At 38.2% G+C, this 25562-nt stretch overlaps 1 protein-coding gene and 1 pseudogene across 1 annotated transcript; both read left to right on the top strand.

Moving 5' to 3' along the window:
• The first annotated feature begins 555 nt into the window (after window positions 1-555).
• LOC137424167 (uncharacterized) lies at window positions 556-1610 on the top strand. The gene is made up of 5 exons (XM_078773610.1): window positions 556-608; window positions 745-984; window positions 1071-1167; window positions 1260-1433; window positions 1527-1610. Exons 1-5 carry the CDS (start codon window positions 556-558, stop codon window positions 1608-1610), a joined length of 648 nt encoding a protein of 215 aa, XP_078629736.1.
• A 347-nt stretch (window positions 1611-1957) lies between these two features.
• LOC144891224 (uncharacterized) lies at window positions 1958-25288 on the top strand (annotated as a pseudogene).
• Window positions 25289-25562: the final 274 nt, after the last annotated feature.

Below are 25562 nucleotides of genomic sequence, written 5' to 3'. Positions count from 1 at the left end.
TAAAGCAAATGTTCATATTTCTTTCATTATTGTAATTATAGTTATCTATGTGTAGTTTAAGACTGTAGAAATTAGAATACATACAAAATTGCAAAAATCGGCGGCCATTTTGAAATTCAAAATGGCCGCCGAAGACGCCATTGAAAAAAATGGAACCAACTCAGGTCGTGTTGCCAAGGGTATATAGATGCAAAAAAACATTGGTTCCACGAGTGTAGCAAATTTTGCACTTACATATAATAATTCTACATAACACCATGTACTATTGAGCGCCTCCAGAGCCACACACCATTTTTCATTATACTCGTACAGAGACCCAACGAACATGAATGTTTTACCAGAGAAACCAGTTTTACTCTTCTCTTGCCTGAAGCAAAAATATTATCCCTTAGTCAAGTGAAATTATAAAACAATAAATCCTATGAAGAATGTTAATCCCCTTCCTTGAAGGGACACACCTGGAATTTTCAAGAAACTCTGTCTCCATGATGTCATTAAATTACCCCATCCTGGCTATATTAACTGAATCTCACTTGAGGTTGCTTCATTCGAAAAATGTTTTGCAACGTTGAAGATGGCATTGAGTTTGAAGCTTTATCACAAGACAGGTAAGTTTTTTTTTTTTGGTTTTTTTTTTTTTTTTTTTACGATTAGTTATTCATTGTTTTATATAGAACATGATTAACAATTATTGTTTTTTAACAGCCTCTCTATAATTATTGTTTTTTCTTTTTTTTTTAACAGCCTCACTTTGTCAAAGTTGGTGGTTGATGTTGAAAATGAAGCCAATGATTATCACCAACAAAAGGAGAATCTGAATGAAACCCTTACAGAATTAACTGAAGTTCGCAGGGGACTTCATAATGAGATGGCTGAGTGTTTGGACAGCCTCTCTCACCCTTTAATATTCCCCAAAGCTGTCTCAACAACAGAACAAATGACTGGCAACGAATTAAGCACCTTGTTTGAGATGTTATGCGAGAGGTAAGAGATATAATTAGTTATTCACAAACTTTGATACTGTGTGTATGTGTGTTATTAACTTTAACTAACTGTTTGTATTATTCCAGCATTAAAAACCAACCAAACAACATGAAGTTTGATGATGAAACCAACGAATTTCACAACCTTGAAGTTCTGAGGAGTGCAAACCCATTCCCTGCCCATGTGAGTTTAAAATTTCCATCTTGATAAACTTGAGGTAAGATTCAACTTTACTTATTACAAATTTTATAGTTTCTCACTTTGTTTTCCAACAGAACATTACTTCAATAGCAGAGATGATAGTTGAGATCGATGACCACAACCACGACCACGATCACACCTCTGATTGGGGTTATTTTGAGATCCTAAAGAGTGGTTATTTACTTCCAACCTGTGATACCCTAAATTTTCAACTCAACGACCTTAACACAAAGCTCGATCTTTTGGAGGTGTGGATTATTTTTATATATTTTTCTCTTCCACTTTACCTTCTCTTTGCTCAACCCTATATTAATATTTTCTCTCCCCCTTGTCTTAAACAGAAAGAGATTCAGAACCTAAATACATCTGGTGGAGCTGCCTTTGGCTGGGAAGAAACTGAATGGCTTTGGCTGTGCTGGGAATAAACTGAATATATACCTCAAGAAAAATGTTTTAATAATATAAAGATTTTTATGTTTTCAATATTATATGATTATATTTGCTTTGCCTACAAATTATTTAATTCTTAATTATAAAAAGAGAATAAAGGAAAAAAGAAGGGGGGATTGCGCACCTGCCAACGACCCTCCACCCCCTCATCCCACCCCTCCCCTCCCCTTGTGTGTGTGGGGAAGGTGGGGGTCGGATGAGGGGGCTGGAGGGTCAAGGGGGGGGCACACTGAGGGGCATGGTCTGTGTGGGCATGGTCTGTGTGGGTGTGGTCTGTGTGGGCGTGGTATGTGTGGGCGTGGTCTGTGCGGGTGTGGTCTGTATGGGTGTGGACGTGGTCTGTGTGGGCGTGGTCTGTGTGGGCATGGCTTTTGCATTTTTTTATTTTTTATTTTATTACTACTAATTAAATTAACTAATCTGGGTGGGGTGGATGAAAGTATGGATGGTTGTTGTTTAATGGTTTATCAGCTTTGTTTTTTGTAATTCCTGTGAATAAAATGATCCTAATATTTCTTCTCCATTTAAATCATATAATTTGTAGGTCCAAGGGACTGTATCCATTACATCAACGATTTTAAATAATTCATAAGTCCATTTTTTGTATAACCTTTCTCAAAATGGCTTTTCCATCTGTATATTCTTACAATATCACCAACTTTGAACTTGGATTTTCTCAAATTAATCTCCTTTTCATATTCTAATTTTGTAAATGATTCTGACGGTTTTGATTTTGTTGATGAATGAACTGTATTATTGTAATTATCTACAATATTCTGAATTAAAGATATCCACTTTTGAGAACCGAGATGTGTGAATTTTTTATATAATCTCTCTTTTAAAGTGCCATTAAAACGCTCAATAACAACTGTCTTTCCTTCATTAAAGGTGCTGTATAATTTAATACCCTCCCCCTTAAGAAATTTCATGAATATTTTGTTATAGAACTCTGTTCCCTCGTCAGTCCATAACGTCTTTGGTTTTCTTTTACTTTTACTAAATATTCCCCTGAAAGCTAACATAAGAGTATTACCCCTTTTGTTTTTCAAAGGAACAACCCAAGCATATCTACTCCTCAAATCAATAATGGTTAAAGCATACCTGTATCCCCTATCATTATTCAATTCAATTAAATCAGCGGACCAGATGTGGTTGGTGTCTTTAGAATAAACTTTCCTTCTTTTAAACTTTGTGATTATAGGTTTATGCAATTCATCAGCCAAAAGCTCCTCAGTCTTGTTGACATCATTAGAGCCTAATAGTTTTTTGAGGGTGAATAACCAAGACCAAGTTTCAATTTAGCACTTATCATTTTTTTCAAAATAAACCTATCAACTTTCTCTCTCAACGTAGGATTTCGTATCAAAAACAAATTATACAACATTTCTCTGTCTGCTTCATGTTTTTCATCCACTGTAGTGGTATTCCCATAATCAATATCATGCTTCATACACACTTCGTCAACCCTATTTAGAGGTTTAGACCAAGGTTTAGGATTGTCAGCCTCATCTAATCTTTTATCCAAGTTTGTTCCTGGACCACAGAAAGAACACCCTGGAAGGTGTAATTCCCCTGGAATTCCAGTTGTTGTAAATTTGCTCCCTGACAAAAACTTTTGTATGTCTCCTCCACTTTTAGGAGAGATGAATTGACAATTTTTAGAGCCATACACTTGACATATTCCTTTTTGATAAACTCTATTATTTTTACCTTTAACATATGATATACTTTTCGTATTAGTTTTCTTTTTACACTGAACACAATAACTCATTTATTTAGAAGAAAAATTCCTACAGTGTACAAAAACCTTTTTGGTTTTCAACATATACATTTTTATCTTAATTTTTAAAACATAAAGAATCCTTAGGAATGCCTTCACTCTCTCTTCCATTTATTTACAAATAAAACTAACTAAAGCGAATAACACCAACATCATCAGACGTTGACGTCGTTATTCTTGATACTAATATTTCCATTAGTCTTTTCATTTCTTTATTTTCCTCCTCAGTGCGTTGAGTTTGATTTATTTGCTGTAATACCTTCAATCTTTCATTAATCTCACTGATTTCCATCTTTTTATATTTTTCCTCCCTCTCTCTTTCATCCCTCTCGTCCTTCTCTCTTTTCTCTTTCCTCCTTCTCTCTTTCCTCCCTCTCTCTTTTCTCCCTCTCCTCCTGCTCTCTTTTTTCCCTTTCCTTTTTCTCACTCTCTTCCTTCTCTCTTTTCTCTCTTTCCTCTTTCTCCCTTTTTTCCCTCTCCTTTTTCTCACTCACTTCCTTCTCTCTTTTCTCTCTTTCCTCCTTCTCTTCTTCAACTCCTTCCTCATCCCTTGCTACCCTTGAGTTTGAGCCCCAAAGAATATCATACCTATATTTATCTGGATTTTGAGATATTCTTGTATCTATAATTATTTTTCTCATAATAGGATACCAATAAGATTTGTTCATGATTTCTAAAAGAGTTTTATATTTCATAACTTTGAGAAGATCATTTTCATTTCTTATTTTAATCAAGTCTCTATTTGTGGGTTTAGCAATATCAGTATAAGGCCAGTTTTTAATTACAAAATTCCCATGTATATGTTCCAATTCATAAGGTATGTAAAACCGAGCACCCTTTTCTTGTAGGTATCCCTGAATACAAAAATTATAATTCTCTTGTTGTCTTCTTCCTGCCATTTATGTATCAGAAATATATGTGAGATTAATATTATGACAGGTAATACCACCCCATCTTCCCACTACCAAATCGGTTTGCATTCCTCGGCTTTCTATCTTTATCTCATTACCTTCCTTCTTTGTCATGCAAACCATCGCTATGCTATCATTTTTTTTTAAATTTCCTAACTCGTGTATTTGTTGTTTGCTAATAGTACTTCCACATAACTCCTTATCCTCACCAAGCGGATAATATTCTTCTTTACGAGACTGATTAAAATCATGTACGTCTTCTAAGTTTATTGAAAAAAAACCAATTATACCCTAAATCAGGCATATCATACCCCCACTTATCTATTCGCATATTAACTATATCTCCTTCTTTATAAAATTCAATTGTAAGCAGATAGTTAAATTTAATGAGGAAAGGTGTATGGTCTGTATAACTAGGTGTTGTGGTTGTAAATTTTACTTGTTTAACAAAACGTGCTTTTTTCTTTTGGAATATACTGTATATTGCAATAAATCACTTAATCTCACCAAGTCATTCACGTCAGTAGGACCCGGATAATTGATTAATTTATAAGTAGTCTTCATATTAATATTTTTACTTATACTATATTTTTGTCGTTCAGCCTGTGCCTTTGCATAATAATTTGATAAATCAATATCCTGAGGGGATTCTCCAAAGATAGAACCATATTTTCCAACATGTCATTTATATTAGATTAAAAATGACATCATAATTTTTTTTATTAAAGTTGAGTTGAAATAATACATATAAACATAATTGACCACAACATTTTGAATTCATTTCTTGAACTTGAAATGTTTGATAAACACAATTCTGTAAGAATTGTATTTCTTCAACAGGTGGTGGCATACCATAAGTATCAAAATAATATTTATCCTGACTATTATGAATACAAACCCAATGAGAACCATTCTGTGTGTCTAAATTCATAATAATATTCTTTGTATTCTTGGACAACTTTGTTAATTCATCTCTCATACAAATAACCACATTATCAATTTTTAGTTTTTTACAATATTTAGCAAGTTCTACATTTGACGTTGTATACTTTCCAAATTGTTTAAACCATTTATCCATATATTTATGAGAAAGATATAACCCATTACCCCTTTTAGTTAGTTTAACACCCGTTTGAGCGATAGAGGAAAGCATATCTCCAACCAACAATCTAGCTTTATCAAGTAGGCTTTCAGGTTTTTGGGCAAAATCCACAATTACACCATTTCCACTAATTTGTTTCTCCAACTCTTTGTTGTGTCTTTCCAACTCCTTTTGAGCTTGCAGTTGAGCCTTCCTTTCATTAGCGGTTTTTACCGCAGCTGAAATACCTCCTGTCAAGGCTCCTGCCGCACTTGAACCAGCAAGTGTTCTATTTAACATCTCTTCCGTTTTAAGATTAGGAGTATATTCACTGATATACCAACACAAATCATTAATAACAAATTTATTATTTTCACCAAAAGCATTTTCAGCCCCAAAAGCAATCTATTTACATTATCATTCCTTTTTTTTTTTTTTTTTTTTTTGTATACAAGATCGAGGCTCGTGAAAGAGCTAACATTAATCACACAAAAAGACAAACCAACACACAAAACACAAAAAACAAGGGGAGCGGTAGACAAGATGGGGAGAGAGGGGGAAGGACACAAAAGAGAGGGGGAAGGACACAAACACAACATTTGAGAGCAGGGACATCGGGAGGACTTGGGGGGAGGTGGGAGAGGATTAAAACATATGAACACTGCAAGGACTCTGGGGTGAATTACCGGGGGTAGAAAAGATCAAGGTTTTCGATGGGGGAAGATAAGAGATGGTGGTGAACAGCTGTTTTAAAGACCTGGAGGGAGGAGTGGGATTGAAGGGAGTGGGGGAGTTTGTTCCAGAGGCGGGAGAAAAGGGGAATGAAAGAGTGAAGGTGAGCAGAGAGCCTAGACTTTGGCAGTTTAACCAGAAGAGGGTTGCAGGCAGATATTGTGCGACCTGAAGGAATATTGGGGGGACAGAGCACAGAGAGAGCTGGGGGAGCAAGGCCGGAGAGGAGTCGGTAGAAGACAGAAAGACCACCAACCTGCCTGCGGTGAGTGAGTGAAAGGCCCTCGGCGTTGACTACATCGCAGGAGATTCCAATGATTCTGAAAGCTTTGGCCTCAACAGCGTGAAGCCGAGCAAGGTGTGAGGCAGGAGCACCAGCCCAGAGGGGGGAACAGTATTCCATTGAGCTGCGGATGAAAGCCTTGTATGTGGTGAGGAGCTCAGGTGTGCCAAGGAAGGACTTCGCACGATGGAGGATGCCCAGTCGGCGAATGGCTTTGGAGGCCAGCTTGGAAATGTGGTTTTCCCAAGAAAGATCATGGCAGATAGTGAGACCCAAAAGCTTGAGCGACAGAACTCCTTGGAGAGGATTGTTGAGAAAGTAGATGGGAGGGTTGTCCAGTCGGTCCTTTCGGAGAGACATTGTAAGAGTGTGAGATTTGTCAGGATTGAAAGCCATGTTCCACTTGTTTGACCAGTCTGTGATTTTGTCCAGGTCTGCAGAGAGTGAGGAGGCTGCAGACTGCCGATCTGAGGGATGAGGAATGGAGCGACAGAGAGTAGAGTCGTCAGCAAAGAGATAGAGAGGATTTTCAAGAGAGTCAGAGAGATCATTGATGAAGACCAGAAAAAGCACAGGGCCCAGAACACTACCTTGGGTAACTCCAGCCTGAACAGGAAGAGGAGATGAGAGAAACCCATTCAGGGCCACACGTTGACTAGGACCAGAGAGGAAGTCCGCCAGCCATGCGTGGAGATTTCCATGGATACCAAAGGAGGAGAGTTTGGAGAGCAGAGCAGGGTGCCAGACCGTATCGAAGGCACGTGAAATGTCAAGGGAGACAGCTCTAATTTCCTGTTTGGCGTTGAGGACCTCCATCCATTGTTGAGAAAGCAGAAGCAGCATGTCCAGAGTAGAGTGACCAGGTCTGAAACCAAATTGATGATCAGAGATCAAGCCATTGGAGAAGAGGAAAGATTTAATATCTGAAGCAATGATGGATTCCATGACTTTGCTGATAATTGGGAGAAGGCTGATTGGTCTGTAGTTGCTGGGATCTGTTTTTGCACCTTTTTTGTGCAAAGCGGTGATGTTGGCTGATTTCCAAGCAGATGGCAGATGACCTTGAGCAAAAGAGAGGGTGAAGAGAACAGAGAAGAGGGAGTGAAAGTGCAGAAGAACATGATTTTAGGACCTGTGGGCTGATGCCGTCAGGACCAGTTGCAGAATCAGAGTCGAGGGTTGCCAGAAACTTTTCCACCTTGTCAGGAGGAAAGGGCACAGAGTCCAGGAGCAGCTGGGTACGACTGGGTACGGTGGGTACAGAGAGGGATGGGTTTGGGACACAAGATTTAGAGGCAAACACAGAGTTGAGGCATTCAGCTTTTTCACGTGCGGAGTCAGCCGTTAAGCCGTTTGAGGTGAGGGAGGGGATGGAGGGGGAACAAACACCAGAAACAGATTTGACCAGACGCCACCAGGATTTGGAAGAGTGAGACAGATAAGAGAGTTCGGTCTTGAGAATGGTGAGATATTGTTTCCTGGCTCTCCTGAGGGTGGACACACACTTGTTTCGGGCTTTGTGAAAGGAAATGAGATTTCCTTCCGTTGGATTTGCTTTCCAGGAGACGAAAGCAAGTTGTTTCAGGGCAACAGCCTCACCACAAGATTCCATGTACCATGGACGGGAGGAAGGGTATGACAACTGAAGACGAGATGGTATAAATCTGTGCATGAGAGAGAGCAATTTACTTTGAAAGAATTCCCAGGATGAGTTGGTGTCAGAGGCGGTAGAGATGGGAGACCAGTCCAGATGATTGATGGCTGCTTGAAGACCGTGCCAGTTAGCCTGAGTGAAATGCCAGACTCGTCGACGCTGAGGAGGCTCTCTGAGAATGGTCAGAGAGATGTCCACTTTGACAAGCACATGATCAGATGAGCCGATTGGAGCAGAAGAAGAGCAGCAGACATTTTCAGGGAAGTTTGTCATAACCAAATCCAGAAGAGAAGATGCTCCGTTGACTGAGATCCGGGTCGGGAAATTGACAGATTGTGTCAGTCCCAGTGAGTCGCAGAAGTCCTTTGCTGAAGAGCCATGGCTGGTGAGAGAGGTACCCACACCCAGCCAACTGGCATGGTGACAATTGAAATCACCACATATGAGGAAGAGAGAGTTGGGATGGGTAGATAGAAGTTGGTCCATATTATCAGACAGTGAGATGTAGATGGAGTCATCGCTGATTGGTCGACGGTACAACACACATATGAACAAAAGGTGGGAGCGAAGGGGAAGCCGTAGCCAAAGGTATTCCTGGGGGTGAGGTGGAGAGAGGGCAGTGGAGGGCGAGTGAGGAAGAGAGTTTTTTATAAAGATAGCAACCCCACCTCCAGGACGAGGCTCAGGTCTATCATACCGGAGGAGGGAGTAACCTGGGAGAGATACCAAGGCATCAGAGATATCATGAAGGAGGAAAGTTTCTGTTAAGCAGATCACATCTGGTTTGTCAGAAGCAACCTGTATGGAGAGGTCAGTCAAGTTTGAGCGAAGGCCCCGGATGTTTGAGGTCCATTCCGTTAATGAAGAGGAAGGGGGAGCATCGGGTCCAGAACAGGGGGGGGAGGGGTAGGGTAAGATGTGGAAGGGGAGGAAGAGGTAGGGAGAGCTGTTGAAGGTGTGTCAGAGATTTCAGAATAGCTTGGAGAAAGGGAAGAATGGGGCGGACAAAAGGTTTGATGGAGATTGGGTGAGGCACAGTGAGGTGTTATTTGAGGAGGGGGAAGAGCAAGGCAGAAGGTTTGGGGAGATGAAGGTGAAAGTTGGAAGGAGGAAGAAGCAGGGAGGATGCTTTGAGGAGGAGGGGTGAGAGGGGAGTCTAGGAGGGGAGGAGCGAGGGAGAGTCTCGGAGGGGAGGGGTGTGGGGGGAGTTTAGGAGGGAGGGGAGGGAAGGGGCAAGGGGGGAGATTTGAAAGGGATGGGTGATGGGGAGGATTTGGAGGGGAGGGGTGAGATTGGATTTTGAAAAGTGTACGATTCATGGGAAACGAACATTTTTTGCAAAATGAGTTTGAGACCTTCGAGTCAAAAATACGTTTGAGGACACTGGAGGAGGGATGGAGTTCTGGATAGTTTAGGGAATGTAGAAAGGAGGAACTGTAAGAGATGGTATTATATATATATTTTGGAATGAATAGATTTGGTGAGCAAGACGAAAGCATCCTTTTGTAGGAAAAGAAGAAAAGGGTGTTATAATATATGAGAGAAAATAGTTGTTCAGGGGAGAGATTATACATTTCTAACCGCGTGATCGCGAACGAAGAACGAACGAACAAAAAGAACAAATAAACGAATAAGACCTGGGAAGGAAATAGTTTTTTTGGGGTTTTTTTTTTTTTTTTTTTTTTTGTGAGTACAGATATTAAACATGGAGGTACGGGGTGAACGACTGGGACGAAACAGTGAACGAAAATAATTTCAGCGCATTCGACGAATCGCTGAGAGAAAAACAAACCACAAGGTCGGAGACGGTACGGTAGTCCAAGCCTATGAGTACTAGGCCGCAGAATACTCGATACCATTAACCGACGATTGTGTATACATGTACGAAAAATTAGCACCGAAAATTTTCCAAAAGATACGCTATAGGTACATACACCGAAAGATAGATACAGTCTCGACAAAAACACGATTGAGAAATATCACTTAGCTTCGAAAGCGTGAGCGCATGGAGCAGCTTCGAAAAGACGTGACCTCGCCGTGATCTCGCGAGACTTCGATCTTAGATCTCGCGAGACAACTTTGTAGTTGAAATCTAATTTTAAGACCATACAAAGCGTTATCATAATCACAAAATCCAAATATACCTTTCAGAGGTACTGCTGCAGTAAAACTATTCTCTGCTTTTGTATCATCATTATACATTGACTTCCTTTGACTATAACCAGGGTCAGCATTTGTTCCCATTGACATATCAGGAATAAAACCTTCAACAGCTCCCTTACCCATTCTATCACTGAACGAATATAGTGTAAATTTCATCATTTCAGATGTAGCAGAGACATAATCAACCGCTTCAACCTCGTGTTCCAATATACAGGCGGACACTATCAAACATTTTCCAGAAGAAATCATTTACGAGTGTAGCATTAGTATTATTCGCAGCCTTAGTGAATTTAAATTTACACAGCAAGAAACTATCAGCTAGATTCAAGTAAGTTTGTTGATTATTTATTTCAAAACTTTTTGTTCCGTTTCAATTCCAGTCTGTTCCTGTTATAGCATTTACCTTAAAATAGTCTTCCTTTTAAGTGGAGTTTGAAATGATAATCGTATCATCCAAATCATAGATACTATCAATCGCTTCCATACTTGTATTTATATAGCATTAAAATTGTTGAAACCCTGACCCAAGTATTTTAATGATTTTTGTCGTTCTTGTGAAGATAGTTGAGTTTTACCTTTTTTAATTTCTTTGATTGCTTGTAATTTATGAGACTCCTTTTGAGCATCTTTTATACTCTTTATAGCACCCGCAACTGAGCCCACGGCAGAAGCAGTTGAACCAATTAGGTCTTTATGTTTAAGGATGGTTGAACCAATACTCATTGGAGTATCAATTATCCCATCTCCTTTATTACTAAATTGATGTCCCACACCCCGTTGTCTCTTTGGTTTATAGTATCCTCTACCAAGAAACATACCTTCACCCTTATAGTATGGTGAAAGGAACATCCCACCCCCTGTAATTATTTTATATTTTCCCAACTTGTGTCTTCTCACAATAACCATTATTTATTTATTGAAAAACTTCACGTAGGTGAATTCTGATGGATATAATTTCATCATTAAAGGATATCATACGATTATCTTGGTCGGTTATCCTAAAATTTACTCTGTGTATGGTTTTTCCTGACACAGGTAAATAGACAAGATTTTTTGGTTCCATATTAAATTTATAACCAATCGGGGTTGAGTATGCGCTGAATGAAAATATTGTATTTGTTCTAATTCCATCGTTATAAGCACCATCAATCAAATCACAATGAATTAATACTGAATTTAGACCGGAGGATATTTGGATAACATTATCACTGTAAAACGTCCCGTTATTTTCAATCTTTTTTGAAGAGAACCCCAATAGCTCTCTAAACGAATTTTCAATCGTGAAATCAACTTTATAATTATTTTTAAGTTTAATAGTTGATTTTGAAGTGTGTTTTTGAATATCTATTACCATATTTTTTGGTTCATCACCTTGTTCTTTCATAAGGCGAGAGACTTCAGAGGATATTTGAGAAATCTCGTAAGCTCCGGGTGAAACGGTTATAGTTTTATATCCACTTCCTGGATTATAACTAAACTTGTTGTTTTTCTCTGTGATATTAAACAAGGTATTATAAGTTTCCATCGACAATAAAGATGCCTCAAATTCTTTTGTGGGGTCAAGTTGTAGTGGGTAAGGGAATGATGCTGTGTAATCACTCGTTGTGAATTTAAAACTAAGAATTGTGCTTCTCATCTTATTTAATATCTAATAAAATATCTTTGTATTGATATTTATTAATTATTTTCATATTCATCAACTGGTCTAAAATGGCGGATGTTTCATTAAAACAATTGTTGTTTCCAGCCTTCTTACTACCTAACAACAATAATAGTCTATTAACTAATTGTGATGGGTCATTTGGAAGAAAGCTAACACCCGAACCAAGCTTACTTAAAGCATCAATAATATGTTTCTCCTTCTCATTCTTCTTACTTTTACCAGCAACAGAAACTCCATAATCAAGTGCGTTTAGCAACTCAATATACTCTCTTTCTTCCTCTCTTTCCATATCAAGTGGTTCCTCAAAATATTTTGAACCGCTAAATCCAGAGTTTGTTAGAAGAAACATTAATCCTGGAGTTAATTCAAAATTTGGTTGAGCAGAACTTAAGAACACCAATTTATCATTAAATATCAATAACTTTTCTTTCACAAGATGGAACTGTGCTGGTTCTTCTGTTGGAATGAGACCTGCTCTGGTTTTTGAACCCGCTGAATATTCATTGTTTTGAAGAGCTTCCACAACATAATTAGGGGGTTGATTTACCTCCTCAAGTTTCCAAAATAATCCTTCATCATCATATTCTAATTCTCCAAGTTCTTGCTCTGTCATTTGACTAAAATCTTTGAGCATTTGAAGTTTTTTCGGAGTAAATAAAACGTGGGAACTGTAGGTGAAATCGTTTGTTGAGTTTTTAAAAGTGGTTTAAACAATTTCTCTTGTTTTCTTTCAAAGGCTTCTTCACCAGTTAGTTTCTGTCTCCGTTTCTTCTTTATCTCTTCCTGTTGCTTTACAACTTTTGAAACCAACTCTTGATGTTCTTTAAACTTTCTTGCTCTTTCTTCGGTATTCATTTTCTGTATTTATTTATTGAAAAATATCATTTAATGAATTGTAAAGGTCAATGGGAAAATTTTCCTTTTCTTCATCAATATAGTAAATGTGTTGAAATAAATCCTTTTCTTTAAATATTTCATCAAATTCTTTATTGCTATTAATACGAGTTGTTATTTCTTCTTCACTAATACTTGTATCTCTGCTTTTCATATGTTTGCGTTGAGTCTCTTCATCGATATCAAAACCGAATGATAAAATCTTAACTCCATCACCACACAAATGTTTAATAATTTGTCTCATTCCTTCAGGATTAGTTTCTAAAATCCCAAGACCATTAGATTTTACTTTATTTAACTCACTCTTACAATGTGAATATTTTGTAGAACCAAGAGAGACCTCCTCAAATATTTAACCTTCATTCCTCAATCGCATATGTTCCTCCATTGAAATGTAGTAATAATCTTTCCCTTCGACTTCTCCTGGTCGCTTTGCTCTGGTTGTAGTACCTACAAAACGAATCATAGGGTGTTTTTTTAAAAAAACTTAAAATCTTTTCATTTTTACTATTCAAGAGTTTAGCTTTATGAAAGTTCTTTCCTGAAGCAGATTTACCCACAAGATTAATAATAATTGTTGTCATTTATGTCTGTAAAATATCAGTTCGTACCTCATCTTGTTTCACAACAATATATTTATATTTTCCAATCATGTGTTTCATATAATTTACAAATTCCTTCTTACTACATAATTCAGAGCAATTATCTCTCCAAAAAATATTTACATCTATTGAATATAACTTAAATAAAATAAAAGTATTGGCATTGTTTCTTATTGAGCGTCGAGGGAGTTGAAAATATGACTGACTAAGATAAATACAATTACAAGAAGAATGTCTCCCTCTTGTATAGTAGCTATCCATTACTGTTTGGTTTCTCTCATTAACACAATCATCAAAGATGACGAGGTTCTTTTTAGATTTATCTAAATCTTGAGGTGAAGGTATATCATCCGTATTGTCACTGAGAATACAAGTTATGGGTTTTGGTTTCGGTTTTGATTTCTGTGTATCACAAAATAATTTTATTATATCTTCAATATTATAATCATTTAGTTTGTTTTGAAGTTTAAATAAACCAGGTTTGAAGAGGATCAGAAGAGGAAATCTGAGGAAAAGTATGTCTTCCTTTTTAAGACCCGCATTAAAACCTTGTGATAGTAGTTGATACTCGGGTTGAAAACTTGACTTCGTAAAAATTATTAAATTATCATAATCTAAAAAGTTGGGGGTAAGGAGCATCTTTAAAAGCCAACAGGTTTTTCCACATCTGCTTGAACTGACTATTAGACATCTTAATGAATTTGGAAGATTTTTATGGTTGTTACATTTTATCTTGTTTTCCCAAACGGGTAAAAAATCATTCATTTATATATTTGGAAAACAATTCATCTAACTTTTTTGAGCTATTTTAGAAACTCTATATTTTATCCTGAGTTCAGGTTTAATTTCAAAATAATTCATTATTTTATTTATATAGTATCTTGTATTAACATTTCCATTAAAATTATTTTGAATAATAAATATCATTAAACCCTTATACATTTCCTCAATACAAAGAGTCTCTTCCCTTGAAAGAAATGGTGTATTATCATCACAATACTTAACATTCATCTCTCTTATTAATCTTGTAAAGTAATTCATTTATGGTTTTAATTTAAAAGAGTTATATTTTTTTTATTTTTTTTTATCATTAATTAGAAGATAATCACAGAATAAACATTGTTTATATGAATCCTCATCATTAAGCCCCACTCTATCACAAGCCGGACAATTCACTAATTTATCATATGGAGAGTCTGGAAATTCTAAATATCCTTCTGTCATATTTATACAGTAAATTTTTACTTAAACTAAACGCAAGTTTATTAGCTAATAAATACAATGTTTCAAAACACAAAAGACAAATTTCAATCAATCTCTACTTCGGTACCAGCAGAAAAATATGTCAAAGATGTTAAATTGAACAAAGATAAATATGGAAATTTTTGGATTAAACCCATAATGGAGAATAACATGTGTCCTTTTATTACATTTATGGGACAAGCTATTTTAATTAATAACTCTATTAAAGTAAATTTGACAAAAGTTTCTCCACTACTACTGGCAATTTACTCAAAGCTTGAAAAGATCATTGATAAAGAAGCTTTGAAAATGAATGATAAGACCATCAACGATTCTAGAGGAAACATTTGTATATTCTTTAATAGACCCAAAGATGTGGGTGAAATTAATAATATGAATATTAGTGGTGAACTATCATTCCGTACCCTGATTATTAGAGATTATTTGAAAATAACATTTAATGTAAAAAATATTGTGGTTATTAGTTCTAATGAAAGAAAATATATAGATATTGATGGAAGTTTAATGGTATGTAAATGAGTGATATTGACAGTCAATACTCTGAGAGTCTAGGATCTGAATATGATACTGAGAGTCTCGGATCTAAAGATAGTTATGATACTAATAGTTTGTGTTCAAATGATAGTTATGAGAGTAGTTTTATTGATGATGATCGTGAATCAATGAGTGATAGTGATAGTGATAGTGATTTTAGTGATGATAATTCAGTGTACACAAATGATACTGTGTTCTCATTGAACTTATATGATGGTGAGGATGATGATTTTAGTGTTGAATTTTGTGATTAAAAAGCGCTTTACTTTTAGTATACCTGTAAAAAGGTGTTTTACTTTAAGTATAGTTTCATATATAAAAAGCCTGTAAAAAGGCACTTTCTTCGAAGCACAGTTTCTTCTATAAGTGTTTTACTTTAAGCACAGTTTCATCTTTAAAAAAGGCACTTTGTTTTAAGTATAATTTTACGATATAAATATGATCAAAGCAACGTATTGCGACGTTTGTGAACAAGAATATAAACAACACAAAAGACACCTTAAAACTAACAAACACACATTTAATCTACTTCACCTACTAGCTCCTATTCAGAAGGAAACAAAACACTGTTCTCTCTGTCATAAAAATATCCTCAAGAAAGGCTTCGAAATACATCTTAAAACAAATCTACATTTATCAAATTTTATCACAACTAAAAACTCTGATGGCGCATTCAAAGGACATATTAAAATAAGAGTCTTATAACTTCAAACCTCCTGAACCAGAGTCTATAGTTGATGCTGTAGAAATAGTTAAACCTGCTGTTCAAACGTTGATTGAAAAAACACTAAAAGAAATGAAACCACTTAAATTTTATATGGGAGTAAAATTAGAAATGACAAAGGACGAAGGAGTTATAGATACACCATACATGAGAACTGAGCCACACTTTATATCTTCATATCAAGATTTTAAAACATCAGGAGTCTATGATGAACTTATTAAACAAGAGCAAGATGTGGATAATTCAATCGTAGGACGTGGATTCAATATAGGAAAAATTATTTACATAGACATTCATATTCTTAAATCAGATCCTCTAAAAGCTTCTTCTTACATTGATTTACCCAGTGTTATCAAAAATAGAAAAGCAGTTATCAATATCAAAAATAAAGACAATAAATGTTTTCTCTGGTCTATTCTAGCACACTTACATCCTCCACATTTTCATGATGAAAGAGTATCTCATTATAAAAAATATGAGAATACATTAAATACAAAAGATCTAAAGTTTCCTATGGCTTTAAATGATATTCCTAAATTTGAAAAGATGAATAATTTATCAGTTAATGTTTATGGTCTAACAGAAACAAACAACATTAAGGTTTTAAAGCTTTCTGACAATTGTAAACAAACTCATATTAATCTTCTATATTTTAATTCAGAGGAAAATTCACATTATACATACATAAAAGATATTGCTAAATTAATAAAACCACAAGTATGTAAAAGAACAAATAAAATATATATTTGTTTGTGTTGTCTTAACTTCTTCCATACACAAGAAAGATTAGATAAACATTCAAATTATTGTGGTGAACATAAATCAACGGTAATCAATATGCCTAAAAAAGGCTCAAAGATCTCATTCAAAGATGAAAAGAAAACAATAAAACATCCATTTGTTATATATGCTGATTTTGAAAGTATTCTAGAAAAAATAGATACTGCTTCTCCAGATCCAAAACAATCATATACAAATAAATATCAAAAACATACTCCTTGCGGTTTATTATATCAAATCATTCGTTGGTGATAAATATAACAAGCCAGAGGAGTATAGAGGCTCAAATACCCCAGAGGAGTTTGTGAAACGACTAGAAAAAGACTGTGTTCGATTAACCAAGATAATGAGAGAAACCAATAAACCAATGTCCTTGACGAGTGAAGAGAAAAGGGAATTTAGAAAAAACAATGTTTGCCATATTTGTGAGGAAAAAATTGGTGAAGGTCTTAAGGTTAGAGATCATTGTCATCTCACTGGTAAATATAGAGGTCCAGCTCATCAAAGTTGTAATATTAATTATAAACTCCCCTCTTTCATTCCTGTGTTTCTTCATAACAATGCTAATTATGACACTCATCTATTTATAAATCAACTTTCAAAGACCCCTGGAATTATCTCAGCAATTCCAAACACGGATCAGAAATACATTTCATTCACAAAAACAATCTTTATAAAAACAGGATTTGACATTTAAAAAAATAAAAATACTTATGATATAACTAATATTAGATTTCTTGACACATTTAAATTCATGGCAAGTCCATTGAAAAAATTGGTTAAAAACCTTAAAGAGTTTCCATGTCTTTCCGAATATTTTTCTGATAAAGATTTACTAACACAAAAGGGAATTTACCCCTATGATTATATGGATTCATTTGAGAGATTTAATGAAACACAACTTCCTTCAAAAGAAAATTTCTACAACAAATTAAACAATAAACATATATCTGACAAAAATTATTTACATGCTCAAAATGTTTGGAAAAAATACAACATCAAGAATCTTGGTGAGTATCATGATTTGTATCTCAAAACTGATGTGCTTTTATTGGCTGATGTATTTGAGACCTTTAGATCTGTTTGTCGCACTGGATATGGATTGGATCCTGCTCACTATTACACTGCTCCTGGATTGGCTTGGAGTGCGATGTTAAAGATGACGAAGCAAGAGTTGGATCTTATAACAGATGTTGATATGCTCTTGATGATTGAGAAGGCAAAGAGAGGAGGAATTTCACGAGTCTGTTCAAAGAGATATGCTAAAGCAAATAACAAGTACATTCCAAATTATGATCCATCGGTAGAGAGCTCCTACTTGATGTATTATGATGCGAATAGCTTGTATGGGTGGGCAATGTCTCAAGCACTTCCTTATGGTGGTTTGAAATGGGTTAAAGAAAAGAATTTTAACAAAGTCTTTGAGAATCTATGTATATCTACACAAGCTGAATTAGATGAAGAAAAAGTTGGTTATTATTTTGAAGTTGATTTGAAATATCCAGAGAAACTCCATAACCTACACAAATATCTCCCATTTGCTTGTGAAAAGGAAAGTCCAAAGAAGGAATGGTTAAGTGATTATCAACAATCATTTAATGTAAAGGGTGAAGCATCAGAGAAGCTTCTAACAACACTATACAACAAGAAAAATTATGTACTCCATCAAAGAAATTTGAGACAATGTCTTTCAAAGGGTCTCCGTGTTGAAAAGATACATAGGATTCTCAAGTTCAATCAGGGTCATTGGTTAAAAAAGTACATTGACTACAGCACCAAAATGAGAACAGATGCTACAAATGACTTTGAGAAAGACATTTTTGTATGTTGATGATTAACTCTGTATTTGGAAAAACGATGGAGAATGTTAGAAAGAGACAAAACATTCGTCTGTCAACATCATGGAAACAAGCATCAACATTTATCAACAGACCAAGCTTCTCGAGAGTAGAAGTTTTTACGGAAAACTTTTGTGCAATACATTTGATGAGAGAAAGCGTTGAGATGGACAAACCTATTTACATCGGTACCTCAATACTTGATTTATCAAAGTCATTAATGTATGATTACTTTTACAATAACTTGAGGAAGAAATATCAAAATGATGTTAAGCTACTTTATATGGATACAGATAGTTTTATTTTGAAAATTAATACTGATGATGTTTATTCAGACATGAAAAAGGACATTAATATCTATGATACTAGTAATTATAGTGAAGAGAGTGAGTTGTTCTCTTCTAAAAATAAAAAGGTGATTGGAAAGTTCAAGGATGAATTAGGGGGAAATGTTATGAGTGAATTTGTGGGATTGAGGTCAAAGGCCTATGCTTATAAATACATTGTGTATAATGTTGAAAAGATTGATAAGAAGTTAAAAGGTAAGGAAAAGGAAAATAAAAAACTAAAGGGGGTTAAGAAGGGTGTTATAAAGGAGTCAATAAATTTCAGCGATTATTATAACTGTTTAACAACAAAGAAAGAAGAGTTTAGAAAGATTAATGGAATAAGAAGTTATAAACATCAATTATATACAGAAGAGGTGAATAAGAAAGCATTGGGGGCTTTTGATGACAAGAGGTTTATTTTAGAAAATGGAATTGATAGTCTCCCTTATGGTTATATAAGTATTGAAGTGATAAGATACTGGGGTTAGGGATTTTAATGGGCTACCGCCGCCTTTTTATGAATATATAAATGATAGAACCAAGTATCAACCAGATTAAAGAGTGGAGGTGTCATCAACCTTGGTACAGTCACGTGAAAAAGTAAGTACACCCCATGTAAAGTTTTGACTTTTTCAACATATTTCAATATGCAGCTACTTGATCTTCATTTCGACAATATTGATAGATAAAGGTGATATAATATAACAAGTATCATGAAACATTTACATTTTGTAGTCCATTGTATAATTTAAATAAACATAAATGCAAATTTCGCATGTGGAAAAAGTAAGTACACCCCTACATTTATCACTACTTCAAATACCTCATATTAGAATCACGTGCACCAGCTCAGGTGCAAATGATTAGAACATCGTTAGAGAGGATCTCGGAGGAAACTGTTTTATTTAAACCTCAGACATTTAGTTTGGTTTGCTCTTTGTTGTTGAAGTGTGTGGCATCACCATGCAGAGATAAAAAGAGCTCTCTGAGGCCTTCAGAAAGAAGGTTAGAGATGCCTACGAGTCTGGGAAGGGATTTTAAAAGATTTCCAAACAATTTGAAATCAATCATTCCACTGTCCGGAAGATCATCTACAAGTGGAGAAGATTCCAACCAACTGCCAACGTGTTCAGGCCAGGCCGCCCCAGCAAGTTCAGCCTGAGAGCAGACCGCAAGATGCTGAAAGAAGTCTCTAAGAACCCCAGAATGTCATCACGGGACCTACAGGTAGCTCTTGCCACTGTTGATGTCAAAGTGCACGAGTCTACCATTAGAAAGAGGCTGCACAAATTTGATCTACATGGGAGGTGTGCCATTAGGAAACCTTTTATGTCCAGAAAGAACATCAGGGCAAGACTAAAGTTTGCCAATGAACACCTAGGTGAAGACCAGCACTTCTGGAACAATGTGCTCTGGACAGATGAGTCAAAGGTAGAGCTATTTGGCCACAGTACCAGAAGACATGCTTGGCGAAAACCAAAGACACCATTTGACCACAAGAACCTGATACCAACTGCAAAGCATGGTGGTGGATATATTATGGTTTGGGGCAGCTTTGCTGCATCAGGGCCTGGGCAGTTCACCATCATATAATCCACTATGAATTCTTCATTGTACCAGAGGGTGCTTGAGGATAATGTGAGACCATCTGTCGAGAAGTTGAAGCTCAACCGAAGGTGGACCTTGCAACATGACAATGCCCCTAAACATACCAGTAAATCGACCAAGGAATGGCTGAAAAGAAAGAAATGGATGGTTCTGGAATGGCCAAGTCAAACCCGGATCTAAATCCCATCGAGATGTTGTGGGGGGGATTTGAAATGACCTGCGCATTCCAGAAACCCCTCAAACATCGCACAGCTGAAAGAATTCTGCATGGAGGAGTGGGCACAAATTTCTCCCAGTGGATGTCAGAGACTGGAAGACAGTGAGAAGAAACGCCAACTTGAGGTTGTTTTTGCCAAAGGGGGCAATACCACCTATTGGAGCCAAGGGTGTACTTACTTTTTCCACATGCGAAAGTTGCATTTATGTTTATTTAAATTATAATATGGACGACAAAATGTAAATGTTTTGTTACGAATTCCGGGTTTAAGGGGGTTACAATTCAGGTCATTTCTTATTAATGTATTGTTGCGGATATGAGGACTGTATTTTTTTTGATTGTGTGCTTTATTATTATTAGTGTTTATTCTGCGCCTCCTGCCTCCGGAGCTGTGTAAAGGTCAAAGGGCGTCCCATAATTAGTCCAAGAGCATGCACGTCAGCCCATCATAGAATACCCCTGTTCGATAGTTATATCTTATTATGTGTTTTAGGGTAAGGCTGTGTCTCCCATTAATTGAAATACTCCATTGCACCAGTGAAAGAGATAGATTCCCTTCATTCCCATTCCCAAAACTTTCATTTCCCCTTTCGTCATTGCCAGGCCTCGAGTGCCATTGCCAAGAACCTCCCCTCCAATTGCCGCCATTGACCACGAGGCAGGGTCGGAGAATAAAGGCATGTCTCCACCTCGTCATAGAGGGGAGGAGTGAGCCAGCCCCACTCGACCAACCATGAGCCAGGGGTTTGGCTAGAGAGGGCGGAGGAAGAGCGATCGGGGAGGTTCGCAAAGGTTGAGGGGCGGGGCCTATATAACCCACGGGAGGGCGTTTCCCGAGGAGATGAGCCTTTTACAGAATACAGAGAGACGAGAGGGAGTCCAAGCAGTTGGGTCCAAGAGAGGCGCTTTGAGTTGAGTCCGAGAGAAGTCCAGAGTTGAGCTGCAGCTCGAGCCACCGAAACTGCACTTACTGCAGCTCGAGCCACCGAAACTGCATTTACTGCAGCTCGAGCCGCCGCAACTGCATTTACTGCAGCTGGAGCCACCGAAACTGCAGCCACAGCAGCGTGAGGCCTGGACGGCAGTTTGGAGCAGGGCCGCGAAGGAGCGGCGGCTGCCCAACTAGTCGATCGTGCTGCAGGACCAGTTGGACCTCCCTATCCCGCCAGCCATCCACCAGCCATCCACCTGCCATCCCTATCATCATTCCCCGTGTGAGTCGTCTTTGTTTGTTCTGTCCTGGGTAGATAATTAAGCTTGTATAAGCTAAGGATTTCACTGTGTCACCTGCGTCTCATGTGCCTGTAAATAAACGCGACTGCTTTCTTTTTGCTTGTATGTGTGTAAATAATAAACCCAGTTACTCTTCTGTACGTCTTCTTCCTCTTTGCATTCGGTCGCTTTAGAGTTTTCCATATTGAGCAGCTGCGGTGCGATACGGCCAACGTTTGGGGTTGAATCGGGTTAGTCGGGGAATAACTGTTCGGCCGCGGTTACACCACCGCTCGGTCAAAAATAAAATCTTAACCGCGTCCGTAATAGTATATTCTATTAAAGGTTGTTGTGATTAAAGGGTCAGGAGCCCTTCTGGGAAAAACGAGACCGGAAACGGGATCGTGAAGAAGAGGAGGAGGAGAAGAAAGGGCGGCCATCTTAAGCTTCGAGAGCTCCGACGCGAGCGGAGGCGATCGTTACCTACTTTGGAACGGAGTTGGAAAAGCCCATCTGGTGAGAGGAGTTACCTGCGCGGGGTGATTGATTGCCGGTTACGTGTCAAGGTGCCATGTGGTCCTGGAAGGAACCAAGCGCCCGGCGCTGTTCGCCTCGACGCCTACGAGGGCGTGTACGGGTCGCACCTTGGGCCTGGCACGCGAAAGAGATTGGAGGGAGACGGTTGAGAGTTGAGACTGCAGCTCGAGGCCGAGCCGCCGAACGTGAAGGACCAGGGAACCGTGCCTCGGTGAACCGAAGTCCGCGCGTCAGGAGAGCGCCGGATTACTGCGGAACCTGCGAAGTCGGGTATCCTCGCTGAGGTGGTCGAGTATCCTCACTCGCAGCCCCGGATTGGAATCGGACATAGATTCCCCGATCGCTGGATCGACTCGACGTCACCTGGGAGGCGTGCAGAGACATTGGGGGCAAGGGCCGTGAGTGTTGCCAACACTGTTGTGGGTTAAGGTGGCGCCACCTATACTATAGATAAGGATTGTATGGAGGTGCTGTAAACGCATTGTGATTCCTGTGCGGGATTTGGGAATATATTGGGGTTTGTTCGTAACCCTTGGTGTGGACTCGTTATTGATTGACTTATTTTCACCCAAGGACCATACATCTTTCTGCCGGGGCTCCCCTTGAGGTTGACCCCGTAACAGTTTCATGATATTTGTTATATTGTATCACCTTTATCTATCAATATTGTTGAAATGAACATCAAATAGCTGTATGTTGAAATATGTTGAAAAAGTCAAAACTTTACATGGGGTGTACTTACTTTTTCATGTGACTGTATATCAATGGTAAACATAACAAATGTGAAAAATACCAAATAGGTATAATTGAAAAGGCAACTGGTTAAAAAGTTCACAAAACAAATAAGATAATTAATTTAAATATCGGTGTGTTGGGTAAAAAAGATGGAAATATTTTAGAGTGGACGGAAAACTTTGATGATTGTCAGGAAAATATATACTTTAATTTAAAAATGGTGTGTGGCACTGGAGGCACTCAGACAAGAACATTGAGGGAGGTTTACCATTTTATCTTAGCTCATTTAAAATATCTTGACAAAGAACCAAACTCAAACATATATTTTGTTTATGTATTAGATGGTGATGGAAGTTTTGGAGAATTAAATTATTTCCCACACATAAACAAATATTTGTAGGATCGATGTTTGAGTGGTCTACTCGGGATCATTGATATTAAGAGTAAAAGGCCCATAAGACCAAGGGGGGGGGAGGAATAGAGGTGTTAAGGGGAAATGAAGAAAAGTGATGGAGAGAGGAAAATTTACATGTAAGTGAATGGAGATTTGGGGCTGTCCCAGGAACAACATTTATCATCTACTCACGGGGTTGCAGACGAACAGGTTGATGGTCCAGGGATGGCGTCCAGGCAGCTCACTCTCCGTCCCCAACTCGCACCGCGAAGTAGATGAACAAACGGCAGGAGCTCTCCAAGTGGCGTTTGGCATGCACGGGATTATTACAGGGTGAACGGTAGGGCTAGCTTTGGCGGTTACACTTGCGGCTCAGCCACATACGTAATAAGCGAAAAGTTCAATAAACGCGAACAATGCGCTTCTCAATCAATGCCTTGAAACTGTCATGTGCACGCCGGTCCTCTCAATGCAGTTCTCACACGAGTGCTCCAGATCAGTTCTCTCCCAACTCGAGTGCCTGCCTCTCACTTCTCATAACTCAACTCTGGTCAGTCCTCGTACCAGTCCTTTTCCAGCCAGTCCTTTTGCATCAGTCCTTTTCCAGCCAGTCTGCTCAGTCCTGTGACAAATCCTCCTCATGAGTTCTCATCAGTCCTGTTCAAGGGCTTTGTGCACTGGCTTATATAGCCTTGCCCAGTGAACCCTCTCAAACTTACTAGACGCTCTGTACCATGCCCTATCAAGCCATGCCCTCTCAGCCCTGGTTGGCTGTTGCTGTATGTTGCTGTATCCCTGTATTTAAACCAAGGGTAGCGAACGCTGCTGGCGGCCAAATCGTAACAAACTTGAGGGATGCCAGATGGGGCGCGGGATCGAGTTTGCCCATGATGAAAATGAAGGGTGGCCGCAAAATGAAAGGACCTAAGCTCAATTCTTTACACAACGCAGATGTCACTAGGGAAATGGCCTACTCTTACACATACTATGACATAACCAATTCTAATGGGCCTACATGTTGCTTGTGGACTAACTATTGGGGGCAAACCTTTAACCTTTAATGATGTTATATGTACAATCTCAAAACCTCAACACTGCCCCCCTCCTTCGCCAGGCTCATTCCCGAGCCGAACCCACACAAGTGAGCACGACCGGTTTTGAGCAAGGGTCAGGACTACTTTTTAAATTATGTGTGACACTTAGGTGTGCTTTCCCTCTACATTTAATCTAACACCTGTGTGTGACAGTTTTACAACACTAAATATGTCCCACCTACTGCGTTGTGTACTAACTAACAGATTCACACCCACAACTAACCGAATTACGGAAAGAATTCTCAAACTATACATAAAGCAGGTGGGGAGCATGTTATTTACAAGACTAACTAATTATTTACAGTTCTACAACCCAGGACCTGTTCTTTTGTGGGAAAGAAATTTGAGGAGAGAAGAGAAACACAATATGCACTGCACCAATACACCATAAAGAAAATGTACCAAAATGCACAAAAATGCACAATCACATTTCAAATAATAAATGGCACATTTGCTGCTGGGCTGCTGCATCTTGCGTCTTCCTGCTTCGTCTTCGGTGTGCCATAATAAAACTTGGAGATCTTCTTTCCTGGCACACCGGAATAAAAAAATGCACAAACCGTGTCCGTTTTTTTATTTGCAGGGCCATCTCATGGTACATCTGCGTGACTTTGACACCACTTAAAACCAGTGGTCCACAGGGCAAGATAACGCTTGCAGCAATTGTCTGCTCCAGCAAAAGATTCCAGGCCACAGAACGTGTGGTCCATAGGTGTACTGGTGCAGCAACAGGTAGCAGAGTGCAGTGCAAAAGTGCAGCCACACAGCTCAGCGGAGGGAAAGGGTGCAAAGGTACACACCATGCAAGGCAATGCAACATGAAGAGCATGGGAAGGAAGCGGAGACAGCTCGTCCCTATCCGTTCGTAACCCCCCATGTCAGCCTACACTAACCTTACC

The sequence above is a fragment of the Myxine glutinosa genome, chromosome 3, assembly GCF_964187855.1.
Source record: "Myxine glutinosa chromosome 3, kmMyxGlut1.1, whole genome shotgun sequence".
NCBI classification, from domain to species: Eukaryota; Metazoa; Chordata; class Myxini; order Myxiniformes; family Myxinidae; genus Myxine; species Myxine glutinosa.
The sequence above is the reverse complement of the archived record's forward strand: the minus strand, read 5'-3'. Positions and strand labels throughout refer to the sequence as shown.